We start from the raw sequence: 14,906 nt of genomic DNA on the forward strand, positions 1-14,906 counted from the left end.
TGGTTCATTTGAATATAGCAGTATTTAACATATAATTGAAGCCATAACAGAAGAACTCCATTTATTGAGAAAGAAAAAAAGCAATTTAAAGGATGCAAATACAAAATGTCAAGATACTTTTACCAACTTAAAGAAAGATTAAATAATACATGGGGAAAAAAAACAAGCTTTAAACAGAATTAGATCCCTTTATATACTTTTTGAAAAGCAATTACTTCAGTTTTGATATGCACAAATGAGGTAAAAACATTGTTTCACAAAATAGAGTACTGTATATATTCACCACACAAATAAACAGGTGGCCTTGGTTCAAAATCGAAGAGGAATGGGTTTCGTAAGATAAGGAATTCTGTGATTTAAAGACAGAGCCCATCAAGCTTCATTCATGAATACTCTCACCTCACGCTGGATCCTCCCCAATCCCCTTACAAAGATGACTCCATGCGCCAATCCCGTTGGCCTCTTTTTAACTCTATGAAATAGCAAGCATTGCACTTCCAGATATATTTCTTAGCTTCAGCTTGAAAACCTTTTTTTATACTCTTGTTGCTGCCTTTGGAAATATTGGCACTTTTGAGATCTGTAATAAGAGTGACGACTTCTCCATCGAGTTTTCCAACTCCCATGATCCTTTGGTTCACAGCATGACAGTGAGCGATCAGTTCACATTAGGATTAGCACTCTGATGTCTTTTAACACACTCCTACTCGCTGCACTCTCCTCAGCCAGCCTGTCATGCTCCACATACGGCATTCTCCAGAAAAATATAAATAAATAACTGAAATGATAAAAGAAGGGGGAAAAACATTGCCTTAAAATGCATAAAATACAAGGTTGGCATTTGAGGCCTCACGTGGGAGACGTTTAGTTATTCCATTTGCACACACAAGCTTGACTCGCTTTTCCTTCACCCCATGCAGCCTCACTACATGCGTTCACAAGCCCATTAAACATGTTACATGGGAGGTGCTCAGGGTGTGAAACCGCTGGCCCGCCACTCCCTGAATGCACCTGGCGACGAGGCCATTTCTTTCACTGCAGTGCTGAATAATGTGATGGAATACAAGGAGTTATTTATAGTAGAACAGGGAACGATGATACGGTTGGGAAAGCTGGTTTGGTTAATACTGCGATACTTTCGAAAGGAAGCAAACTGAACGGTAAGCTCATTCCAGTGCTTTGAAAACTCCTCCAGCAGAGCTCAACATCACGTTCGAGTCGATCACATGGAACAACACACATTCACTCATTTGTCTTAATAGCTATCCTTTAGTTTGGCAGACTCTGATTGCTACCGCTCAGTAAAGCGTGAGAGCCAAGAGAGTTTTCGATAGTTTTCAGCTACAGAAAACTTCCATCTCATGCCAGCCACTCAGCCTTGTCCCTCAGCCACATTTGTATTCCAGCCGTTCCTTCGCTCCTTTTTGGCTAGAAAGAGAGGACACAATTTGTATTCTCAAGGAATGTCTCCTAAAATGCCAAACAATAAGGCTGCTTTCTGTTTCATTTTCCTCAATGTTTTTCACACATCTTCAGTTTTTATTGGTCTTTTTTTCCCGCAGACTGCTTCTTTCGTCCTCGCATCCGAGTGAATAGAATCTAAGCGGAGGGCTGAGCAAATAGAAAAAAACAACAGTATCTGGGTATGAAGTTATGATTGATGAACACAAGTGGCCACCCTGACAGAACAGGCAGCGAACTGATTTCAGAAAGCGGCCCGTGAAGGAAAAGGACAAACCCCTTCCTAGTCGCATCTGAGCCTGGCAGTTTATTTTTCTCTCCGTCTTTGTTATTTAAGAACATTTAGACCATACAGACATAGAGAATACGTCCAAAGCACTCCGCCAGTGTCGGTCACAAAGACAACAAATAGTTCCACTAAAATCATTGTCATCCGCAAGTCACTTTAATAAACATACCCATTCTGGGCTTGAAAAAATTTCCGTGACCACAACTTGCTGTGTCCTGGATTAACACTTCCCATTTGCTGCTCATTGTGAGTCCCAAATGTCACCCACCTCCATTCACAGAGGGAGTGTCTCGCATGAAGTAGTACATCCAGAGAAACCCAAAGCGTAGGAATTTTTGGCGTCAGAAAAATCCCTCTGGTTTTTAAGACAAGTCTTTAGTGGTCTCCCTCCTCTCCTCGCGCCGCAGGAACTCTTCCCGGCAGTTCCTTAGAGGTCGCTGCCCTCGGCCCGCTCATAGAGGGCTTTCAGCTTCTCGAAGCGCGGCCCCCACTCTTTCAAGCACTCGTGACCCGCTGCCGTTCCCTCTTCCAGCCCAGCGGAGCTGAAGGAACTGAGTGACCCTGCCAGAGAGCCGCCTCCCTCGGTGGAGAAGACCTGCAGAGAGTCGAAGGGAGCCGTCTCCGGGTGCTGGTCGGCATCACGGATAATTTCACACAGGTAGCGGGCCAGGTCCTGGCTGGAGAACGACAAGCTCTTGCGGGCCAGCTGGGCCGCACGGCTGGGATTTGCAGTCTGGCCTTGAGCCGGAGAGCGGCAGGGGGGTACATCCCTACGAATGGTAGCCGTTCCCGAGGAGATGGAGGAGGTGGTGGTGGCCGTGCCCGCTCTGGAGGGGGGGTCGGGCTGGCAAAAGTGTTGCTGTTGCTGCTGGGAGGGAGGGTGGTGGTGGATGGCTCGCGACCGGCTGTACTGCACCGACTGGGCCGGGCTGGGCTGCAGTGACTTCTGGAGCTCTGCCATGTCATAGGCGTTCTGAAGGAAAGTGAGAGAGGGGGAAATTAAATGCGTAAGGCACTGACAAATAACAAGATCATTAGCGTTACATAACGTGCCATTGCGTTTAGGAACTGGTGTAATAACAACAACGTCTGTCACAGAAACTGCTACGACTAATAAGACCGAGCTCGCTGACAAAATAAGCTGCTTGTCTGTACTTCCTCATCATGTAATTTATTATCCCCCAAACTGTTAATGCTATTAATCCGGATTCAAGCTGCTAACGCCACATTCTGATTAACACCTTTGTGTGCGTCTTCCTGCACCTGAAGAATCCTGACAGACGCAGCCCGGCATTACACACTCAGTCAGCACAACAAAACAAGACACCGGTCCCCCTTCTCCCATTGAGCATCAACATTAATCCCATTCCACCGAGGATGATTCCTCTCGGGGGAGGAAGAAAACCATATAATGCCCCTTGAGGAAAAAATAGACGAAGATGAGGAGGAGGAAGAGAGACAGAGAGGGAGGTGTGGGTGACACGGGTGTGGGCGTAATTGATTACATGATGAGGGAGATGTGTGAAGCCTCATCAGATGGAGAGGATCAGAGCACCACTATGCATCTGATAATCATGTAACAGGATTTTACACAGAATAAAAGATCCTGCAACATATCTACACCCACGTACTTCAGATAGATCAGAGGAGCAGGCGGTTGCATCAAATACCCCGAACCTCTTGTTCGGTGGGTTTCTGGAAGCCGCATTTCGAGCAAAATAAGTTGTCGCACTTGCTCTCGGCGCTCAGCAGAGCCACTTGTCATCAGCATCAGAACGCATTTTTTAAATGTTAGAGGTTGTCATAGAGACAAACTGACAAGGGTGCCTCGCTGCGACGGGGCGTCATGACAACCTGTAAGAGTTGTCATAGTAACTTTGAGCGCTCGGTTGTCCTCCCGCCTCGGATTCTCTGACCTGTGATCTGAAATCAATTTTGAAACAGAATTCACGCACTCACCTGATCCTCCTCCCCACCGCCCTCCTCGTCGTAGTTGAGTACGTTCTCTCGGATGTCCTCCCATCCGTCATGGTGCGCAGACACATGATATACACCCTCCTTCAGCCCCTTATAGCTCCGCCAGCGCGTGTACAGGAAAATCCCCAACAGCAGCACTGCGGAGGCACAGAAATAGGTTGAGAATTACCTCGAGTTCTGATCAAGGATCACTTTAGCCTATTACAATTCGCAGGAAACACTGACCCCGTTCCCAGATCAGGGTGAACTACTTTTAGGCGAGCCAACCTGTGAAAGCACATCGCCTGGAGCATCCCTCAGGTCGTGCTTCCCTGGCAATAAGGTGGCTTGAAGTCAGCGTGATGACTTTGTAGACATGGCCTTGATTTGCCACAGACACATTATTTCAGTGAACGCTGAGGCTCGTGTCAAGTATAGCTTGCTGAATCAATCCTGCTTGGCACCACTCTGACCTTTAGAGTATATTATCTTGCTATCGAATGCCCAGTACACTTCAATCTGCCAACACTCTATTCTCTCTCTCTCTCTCTCTGTTCGATTCAGATATCTTCTCCATTTACCTTCTTCTTTTGTGTGCCTGCCTTTTGTGCGTTTCATCTCTCTCACTTTCAATCTTAAGATCTTTTGAGATTTTCTCTGTCCCTTCTTTCTGTTGCTTCCAATTCATTACCTCAGCGAGGATAATATGCGTCTTTTGCAACGTGTTTTAAGGTCGACCCTGTAAATAATTCCAGTTTTAGACTTTCACGTCGCAAAGCCGTGAGAACCTGACACGTGGTGAAGGGACCAAAAAGAGGCAGAGAAAAGCACTATGTCTGTGAGAAGGTCTCATAATGGCCGTGTCAGAGCTTGATAACTGCTTTTGGATTAATCTAAAGGATTTGTGCACTTAACTGAAAGCCTCGCAGCACAATTCCACACGATACCTCTTAACAGACTGAAAATTGCACTCTGACACCCCGCAATCTCAATCCTCCCCTGTAACCGCGCCACACACAACTGCACATCAAATATTTGCTCTTTTTAAAGATTCGTCACGCCGTGTCACCACCAAAGAAAGGCAGGCGCTTGGAGCGAAAAGACGGTTTTAGTTCAGTTTTGTCCCTCAATCAGTGCAATGAACTGAGTTCAAGATTTCAATTGTGAGGTTGAAGAGTCTGAGTAATCAAATGCACCCTTTCTCAAAACAGTAAATGTCTTGTTTGCAAAGTCTTGGTGAAGGAACAGTTTTTGTTCTGACATATGGCATGTGTTGTTGCATAGTTTTGTCAAGCTTTGTAGAAGACGATGACAAGATGTGCAGAAAGCCATACGGAGTGTGTCTATCCAACTGAGATCATTTGCGAAAAAAAAATGGCTTCAGACAACTGTGGCATATGTGTGATATACGGAACGTGTGTAAAAACGTGAACTAAGCTACGCTGAAAAATGTTTCACATTTACAATTTTAAGAGTCTTGCAAAGACCGTTATTAAACTGTCAGGCTGTCCAGGCATTGTATGAGAAAGAAGGCTGAAATCTATATAATTTTATCCCTTATTCATTGCCAAATGTGACTCATTTAATTGCCATTTCTGTCTAAAAATGGTCGTCTCCATTAATACGCCTTAAAAATGACCTAAAAGTCACTGTGCTCCCTCGCGCTCTATTTCCATCTCTCCAACAGTGTAACTTTTCACAGTGATTTCTGAATGCATCTTGTGTGGCTGATATTGAGTGAGAAGCTTCTTCATCTGATTCTAGACAAGACTTCTGTCTGCTCGCTGCCTGCTTCATCGATCACATGACCCTCCAATCTGACCCTTCAGACCCCTCTCAGGACGCCCACGACCAGCCCAGCATCCTAATCTTCACAGCTGAGATGATAAACACTATACTGTAGAAAGACATTCACACTGCTATGGAATATGATTCTAAAGATTACAGACCTTACAGAAATGTTTTTCTCTTCAAACACTTTACATAGAACAAGAGTGAATAGAGCTGTTTAAATATCTATCAAGGTTTCTGATAAACACTGGAAACGAACACGTAGATGATGATTTCTCATGGTCGTTAAATTGATTGTGTTTCTCAAGGAAAACACAATAAATCAACGCCTAGGCAAAGCATTCGGTTTTATTAAATGAAACGCATTGTTCATCCAGTTAATATATGTGATTATTAATTTATTTGCATTGACACTCTCCAAAAGAAGCCCTGAATTCCTTCTACCATATGAAAAAAAAGACAAAGGATTAGAAAGTAGTAAAGGCATGAGGTAAAGCATGATAAAACAGGATAAACTAGTACACACTAAAAATGAGTTGCACAGCGCTCTAGATTTTGTTTTGTTCTCTATATTCTAACCTTTTTTCAGTTACTATCTTCACCACAAATTAGGGGTTATTTATTAACTAATCAGATAACTATCCAGTCATGTGCAAATGTCTTCCAAGATGCATTCAAGATGAATAATCCAATCACTCAAACCCTTAAGAGTCTTACCCAAGTATAAACGCATCTGGTCGCTCTTTACTTCTCTTTCTCTTATTTCTGTTCTTATGTTCTCGCTGCAGTTATTTTTCTTACGTGATCGGATTACAAATTCTAACCACATTAGATAATCTGCATACAAGTAATTTGTAATACAAAGATTGTGCTACATATAATAATTATCCTCCATTTTGATAAAGTGGATTGTTAGCGTTCCGTCATACTCTATTTTTATACGTCAGTAAAAATAGAAAAACAGTCGGCGTGGAACGCTTAGTGTTTTAAAGTGAATAGTCTTATCTAGTTTCCTCATTTACTAAACAATATCCGTTCGACCTTTTCAGGTATTTATCTGATCACACCAAAGACGCATTATTATACAATCCAGCTAAAGAATATCCAGATGGGAATCCAAATATGGAACACAGTATAGAAGGTGACGACAACTTAGTAACTTTTTCACTCACATTTAAGGTCTCTGGAAAGAAGCAGATGCTCTCCAACTTCAAATGCTTTAAATCAGTATGAGCATATGACATTGACATTTACTGCTATCATCACATAAACTAATCTACACACATACACCAGAGAAAGATACTAATAATAATAATAAAGGTTACATACAATCACATACTATTCCATTTCCCTCTCACGTCCACATCCACATCCAGACACACAGCACTCAGTTTTGCAGCTCACCACTACTTGGCCGTAAATGCCTTGAAGCCTCAACAGAAGATCAAATAAAAAATCCATCATGTTTGCACTGACTTGACTCTGTGTGTGGGTCTGGGTTTGCCTACATTATAGACCAGGTGTCCTCAAAATGACAGAAAAATTTAAAGTCAACTACATGTATTGACAAGCCAACCACCCCAATGAGAAAGAAAAGGAAAAAAACCTCTTTAGGGTACTAAATAATATCTTAACATGTAAACATGTATAAATCTTTGTGTGTTTGTAAAATTAGTATAATTTGCACAACATAAAAATAAAAAAAACAATAGAACCTGATGAAAAGTTTTGATGGAAAACAAGTGTTTTCTTCATTCTCCCTAGACTTGGAAAAACACAAGCCGCATTTTAAACGGTTCATCTTCGTAAACTGTAGTTTGTTTAATTTAACTCCAAACACCACAAATCTCTAAACAAAACACATCTAATCAAATGGGAAATTAGTTAGTCTCTGTTTTCAGGTTAAACTTGAATATTGGACTGTAATTTTAAATAAAAATGGATAAAAAAGAAAGAAAAAGAGAAATGCTAGGTCAGAGCGATCAATTTACTCTGAGTAATTTGATGGCACTGAGGTAATTCAGGTTAATAAATTGCACTCCGTAATTTAAGACATGACACTTTTCTTACATTAAAACATGACAGTTGTATTCATCAGGTGGCTAATTAAACAAATGGCTCACATTATGACTTTTCTTCAAACTGTGGTTAAAAAAATAATGAGATATCATTCTCATTTACTTTGGAAAAAATACTGCAATTATCCCTTTATAATCTGACAGTGCATCTGTATAGCTTTCAGATAATTTACTAAATGAGTCTTGCATAAAGTACATGCTGTATCCTGTCAGATCTGTATGTTTGTGACATGCATGTATGTTCTAATACTTCAGCGCACTGTCTGTACCCATTCTCTCAAAAAGCATTCATTGAAAACTGACATAATGGAACATTTCAAAGAAATCACATGCTATTAAAAAAGATTACTATTCACACCTTGAAGAATTAGTTCACTTTCAGAATAAAACATTCCTGGTAATTTACTCACCGCCATGCCATCCAAGATGTTCTTCTTTCTTCAGTCGAAAAGAAATTAGGGTTTTTGAGAAAAACGTTCCAGGATTTTTCTCCATATAGTGGACTTCAATGGGGATCAGCTAGTTAAAGATTCAAACTGAATTTTCAATGCAGCTTTAAAGGGCTCTACGTGATTCAAACTGAGGAATAAGGGAATTGTCTAGCAAAACAATTAGGGATGCACCGATCCTTATCGGTCGATAACTTGCGCGTTTTGTCAGTAAAGCCGGTTCTGTAATCAGCGGTAAATGCCATCAGGTGCGTGATTTCACGTTGAGCCGTATATACTACACACAGCCGTTGTTTACAGACGAGCTGCGCACTTTCACACTGATAATGAACATTGCTATGCGCAGCTCGTCAGTGAACAACGGCTGTGTGTAGTATATACGGCGCAACGTGAAATCACGCACCTGATGGCATTTACCGCTGATTACAGAACCGGCTTTACTGACAAAACGCGCAAGCTTTATCGACCGATTGGTATCGGTGCATCCCTAAAAACAATCTGTCATTTCAAAAAATAAGAAAAAGAAAAATTGTATACTTTTTAACCACAAATGCTCACCTAGCACTAGCTTGACTTCATGCATTGCATAGTCATGTTGGAAAGGTAATGCGTGACGAAGGTAGAAGTACCAACGCAGTGTTTACAAAGCAAACGTGCAAAGAAAGTCAAAGGTCCTCAACAGAAAAAGGTAAAACAGTGATTTCAGACGATTTTGAAGTTGGAGGAGAAAATAAGATGGAGTTTTTTGCCCTACCCTACCTTTTTGAACCAGAGTAAACAGAGAACAACTAACCACATGTGACCTTTCCAGTGTGATTATGTAAATGCATGTGCAAGACTAGCATTTGTGGTTATAAAGTATATAAATTTGTTTTATTTTTTTAGAAAATGGACAATCATTTCGCTAGATAAGACTCTTATTCCTCGGCTGGGATCATGTAGAGCCCTTTAAAGCAGCATTGAAACTGCAATTTGGACCTTCAACCCGTTGGCCACCAATGAAGTCCACTATATGGAGAAAAATCTTGGAATGTTTTCCCTCAAAAACCTTCATTTCTTTTTGACTGAAGCAAGAAAGACAAGAACATCTTGGATGACATGGGGGTGAGTAAATTATCATGAATTTTTTATTCTGGAAGTGAACTAATCCTTTAAACTGCTTTTGAACACTCAAAGTGACAACTGCAATGTAAAGTATAGAAACTTTATGGCAGTTTTAGAACACCTTGTGTCCTTAAATTTTTAGCTGGCAATAGTTAATGATTGGGAAAATGAGGAAAATGTGGAAAATAAAAGGATAGATTTTGACAGACTTGGTTTAATTAAATGAGAAAAATACAGAAGTCCTGAGATCCAAATGTATGTATAAAAAGTCTTATGGGGCATATTTTTTAATCTAAGAGTGGATATGACCAAAATGCATGGAAATTGAAGATAGGGGTACTGACACTTTACTGAGAGTCTCTTAACTGAAAGAAACTTTTCACACAGACATTAAAAAAGGATCCCATGAGAGTCACAGAGAGAGATAGATTGTCAAAGAGCACTATAAACCATAATCATTCAAGTCCATCTTTTGAAGTTATGATGGGTGGTTATTCCCACAGGTGAGCATCTACACTGTGTGAATGTCAAATCTGCATATCAGCTTTGCTGTAGAAAGGTACTTGACAATCCAGATGTAATAGAGGACAAGTGAAGCCTCTCCACTGTGAGTTCTCTGGACAGCATGTTTCACTGAATTATGATCATTACAGAGTTAGTATCCAATGTTGAATTCTCTTGTGATTTACAAATTAACAGGCACAGAGCTCTAGAGCTCTAGTTTCAAGCTCTATTTAATTTTTTTTTAAGTAAAATCAATTAATCTGAATTCATTAAAAGTATAAAGTACAACACATGCTATCAAGATAAATAATTTAATATAATTGCTATTTTTATTTTTATTTTTTTTTTGTTACAGCAATTGGAATTAGTGAGTAAAAGGAGCTAAAATGATTATTGTATTGTCCTTGAAAATAAGATTAATCGATTGACTGGTTAGTTGGCTGATTGGTTGATTTGTTTGTTGGTTGGTTGGTTTATTGGTGTAAAAGGTGACAACTGTGACCTGTACAATTCACACTACAGACAGATATATACTACAATAGATAAATAATAGGGATGTAACGATATTATCAATATCGTGGTATCACAATAGCAAAACTGTCTCGATATCTTCATGGTCACATGACGATATGAAACAATCTCAGGTCTTCTGGGCAAACTTTATTCTAACATAAAACGTCTTTAAAGTTGTGTCTTGGGCCATTGGCACAGTATCTGTTAAACAAACGAAAGCACAATATGGCTTAATCCGCTCAAGTTTGTGTTCGATGCGTGTTTCAAAGCAAAGCAAGTACTTCATTCAGGCGATCAGCTCATGACCCGGTGTTTTCCAGGACTCTGTCCGGCTCAGTTCACAGTGAATGCAGTGGACTCATTGCATGTGCTGTGAGTTTAGCACGCATTTGGGAATGCAACGGCCACCAGTTATGCATTAATCCACTCATCAAGCAGCTCTACTGCTGTTCCCATCAAAATAAAAGCTTAAAAGTGCAGTATGAATTGCTGACAGTTAACAGTTTAAATGGGTAACATACTGCAGTCCAAATTCAAAATATCTCTTTAAAGTGTAGAAATTAGAAAAGAAGTATTAGTATTGTCTAGGGGTGTGACGAGACACTTATCTCACGAGACGAGACGAGACGAGATTTTGGGCTCACGAGAACGAGACGAGACGAGACGAGACGAGATTTTTTAACTTTTTTAAATAAATCCTCAATGATGAAATATATAGGGGACAATAGTATTTTATTCAACAAAAAAACACAAAATGCAAAAAAAAAAAATAATAATAAATGTAGGTGCATTTTGATATGAACTTGTACTTTATGAAATTAAACTTATATTTTAATGAATTATATGCAGTAATAAAAATGCTGCATGATTCTGGGTAAACTGAAAACAATTTTCTTTTATAAACTGGAGATCACGATTCTGAAGAAAAAAAGGATTAGAAAATTAAACAAAATGACATAATTTACTATTGGTTCTGAAATAATGTTCATTGCTTAAGTCTGGAAAAAAAAAACTAAAAAAAATGAAGGAGCCCGTGTCTCAATTAATAAAGACTTTCACTATTGGAATCTCTTGAATGTTTAATTCAATGACAAATATTTTTTTAAACGTGCAGTTGTCGCCCTCTCCTGGTAAAGAGAATAAACGTTACTCTACATAAGTGTTATACTTTCGTTTTTGATCGCTACTGTAGACAATAAGTGTGTATATCCAAACTATAAGCTTTTATCCCAGTACTTATGTTATTTAAATGTCTTTAACAAAGACATGATGATGATTATGTGGTTAAAAAGACTGTTTGTGTTGCTTTCTGAAACCACAGCAGTAAGAATGCAGATTCGAATGTCTTCAATAACGTTCACATGGTAAGCGTCAGTGGAGCACGTGAAACAGTTGTAACAGACAATGCTGAATCACAGTCATTCATGAATAAGATCGCATGGGTGTTTGAATAGAGATCTCGTCACACCCCTAGTATTGTCCCTACTGTAGTGTAAAGCAAAAACTATACCTATGAAATATTCATTTTCATTGATATAACAGTATACCCTGGAAATCCAGAGGTCTCGCGAGAGCACAATTTGAATTGTCTCTGCAAGACACTCTGGCATCGAGCAATGATGCAGGTTACTGCAATACGTAAGCAATTGTGGGAACCAATCAAATCGGTGTATCTGATGTAGGCGGGCCAGAGGCGAGCTAAGCTGATGATGACAGCACTGCGACGTCCGAATCATATAGTAAACTTTGAAAGAGCGCTGTCGCTACAGATGAACAACAAGTTGTTTGAAACGGCTTTGGCCGCTACAATGAACGAGTTAGACTTGGCTTTCCATATAAAAGAGGAACAGAAAACCGAAAACTCGAATCGTTCCTTTGCAAGAAGGACGTTTTTGCTGTTTTGCCGACTGGATAAGGCAAGAGTTTAATCTATCAGTTCACGAGTTCACGCTTACATATAATTAGCCGGAGAATAGTAGTGCATGTTTGGCGTGCTGTCCGGTGAAGGGCTCCGAGCTCGGGAGTGGCCCGAACCCAGAGTACGTTACCCCCCAATAGGAGTAGCGAGAACTCGGAGTGATGAGATGGGGTGGTGGAGGTTTACTGATAAACCATTGAGTGAATTGAGGTGAGTCAGCTGTATTTAAACCTATGGCGCTGATTGACTTGTGATGTTTACGCTAAGCATCTGACGCACTTCTCCCGAACTTTGTTAATGAAACATCATTTAGCTCTGCTGGTAGCTAAGCGTGTATTGTTGTGATTGGTCGTGGTGTTATCCAATTGCGTGCAGTTAGAGTTTCAAATGCATGCTTGGTGCCGCCCCTCGAGTTAGGCAGTTTTCATTGCTCGATCCCAGACCCTTAATCTTAATAGATTAGGGTCTGGATTTTTCCAGGCTAATAACAGTACATTTGTTTTACAATATATGGCTATTACAGTCAGAGGAATAACAATAATATAAAACTGTTGTTATTTGTATTATTATATTCTAACATCCTATTGTAGGAAGTTAGAATATAATAATTATTGTATTGTATTGTGAGATTTTGATATTGTCTCAATATCCCTAATAATAGTGTATTAGACATATATACTGCCCTCCAAAGGCAAAGTGCAGTAACTACGCCAACACTGAAACACTGAAAAAATGCCTTTAAAATTTTTACACCAGCTAGTCAAACATGTTGACACTCTCGTTTCTCTGAAACGGGACAAAATTGAACCAGCAGACTTTGTCACAAGACAAAACAGTTGTCACAAAGTCCATTTTAAGCCTTAATTCAATTTTGACCAAATGTGTAGTTACTGCGTTTTGCCTTTGGAAGGCAGTATACTGGGGCGAAGGACTTTTTTAGTCTTTTGAGGTAACTGCATACACTTCACATAATCTCTAAGGGGCCATTTACACAACAAAACTGAAGACGTTTAGTGTGTTTTGGCTGTGTATTTACTTTTGTGTATTTAGCTTATTTTTTTACATGTGTTTTGGAGGCCTGAAAATGCAAACTTTTGAAAACAGGTTTCAAATTGCAAGTTTTGAAAATTATTACATTATTGGCTTAGTGTAAAAAAAAACTGGTATTTTTGTGAAAATGGTGACATCAAACAATGGTGACATCAAACAATTGCAAGTTTTGAAAATGATTACATTATTGGCGTAGTGTAAAAAACAGGTATTTTTGTGAAAATGGTGACATCAAACAAGATTGTATTAGTGTGTGCATGATTGTGTAGTGTTTCTTTACAAAGTGACATCAACTTCTGGCCTGGCATGCATAATACAGGCTTTTTAGTCGTTTTTATTATGTCGCTGTTGTGCAAACGCACCCCAGACGCCACAATAGTGAAATAAAATGCTCTGAACTAGCAACCACAAGAACAATTCAAATCCTTCTCCTCCTGTTCAGAGCCATTACACCACATTTCCCTATTATCTGCTCCTGGAGTTTAACGGATGGACCTTTTCCTTCTTTGCTGTTTCTGTAGTGATATGGTAGTCAGCAGGGGGCTGTTTTTCAGTGGGGAAGAGTGAGGCCTGACTGGTTAGGTGGAGGCGTAGTGTTAGCACGGTGTGCTAAACCTATTAACTGCCTTACAGGAAGAAAAAAAAATCTCATTAACACTGTGCTGAAGCCTTTCATATGGCGGAGAGAGCCTGAACCATATTTCCCTGACTCGCCGCTCGTCTCCATTTGGAATTGTTCCAAAACAACAAGACGGAATGCAGAAAAACAAAGAAAAAAAAAAACTGAGGGGGTGGGGGGTGTGGGGGCTGAAAACCTTACGGGCTACTTATATTCAGTTGAGGACGGTTGGGACCATTGAAATTCTGCCCAAAACCCTAGTGCATTGATCTCAATTTCCAGCCCGGCTTGGGTAAACAGCACAATGTGTGCCTACAAATCAAGTAATTAACACTTTAAAAAGCAACTGGAGCTGAGAATGAATAAGGTCATGTCAAATCTATAATGGAACGAAACTGTGAGAGGAGGAAAAAGATTGTTTGGTTCCCTTTGGCCTCGCCAAGCGCAGCCATGCAGGCAGATGAGGACGTCAGAATGAAGGGAGTTAATACGAGTTTCGGCAGTCATGATCATTGATTATATAGACTGTGTTCTTTACCGCTGCTAGTAAAATGCAACACATGGGAGCACGATTGATAGAAACCTTGGCATACGTAAAAAAATATATACCCATACCAATCTCTAATAGCTGCTAAATGGAAAAAAAGTCATATGAATAAATGCATATCAATAATCACAGAGCAAGAATATTGAAGTGCCAACCATCAAAATAAGTTTTAAAAATACATGAGGTTCAGCGAAGGAGGAAGATCTTGGAATATATATAGGCATATCAATTGCTGTATGTGAACGTAGAACAAGTTAAGACAAATGGTTAATTTCAAGTCAACATTATGAAGGTGAGCACATGTTGAAGATACATACCTAGAAGGGCCATAAAGCAGATGCATATGGCGAAGAGGGAGCTGAAACTAAGGCCCACATCATCTCGGTAGATGGCCAGTGTGACCTCACAGTGCCGGCCGCGGTAGCCCTCTGGACAGTGGCATGTGAATTTGGAGGGAGATTGTGCCACACAAGTACCTCTGTGACAGGGGCGACTGGCACAGAGCGTGTACACGCAGAATTTGCCAGTGGAGTTCGCCTTGACCATGTGACCTGGGGGACACCTGTGATTGGAGGAGACAAAGAGAGAGAAGCATTAATCAAATTGAATAAATTAGTATGAGCGTCA

At 40.2% G+C, this 14,906-nt stretch overlaps 1 protein-coding gene across 1 annotated transcript; it reads right to left on the reverse strand.

Annotated features, from left to right (window-relative positions):
• Positions 1-61: 61 nt before the first annotated feature.
• On the reverse strand, positions 62-14,838 carry LOC141332214 (cadherin-15). Its single transcript, XM_073837332.1, has 3 exons — positions 14,597-14,838; positions 3,710-3,864; positions 62-2,723 (listed from the first exon to the last, which is right to left on the reverse strand). Exons 1-3 carry the CDS (start codon positions 14,823-14,825, stop codon positions 2,178-2,180), a joined length of 930 nt encoding a protein of 309 aa, XP_073693433.1. The 5' UTR covers positions 14,826-14,838; the 3' UTR covers positions 62-2,177.
• Positions 14,839-14,906: the final 68 nt, after the last annotated feature.

This window comes from Garra rufa, chromosome 3 (assembly GCF_049309525.1).
Source record: "Garra rufa chromosome 3, GarRuf1.0, whole genome shotgun sequence".
Classification (NCBI taxonomy): domain Eukaryota; kingdom Metazoa; phylum Chordata; class Actinopteri; order Cypriniformes; family Cyprinidae; genus Garra; species Garra rufa.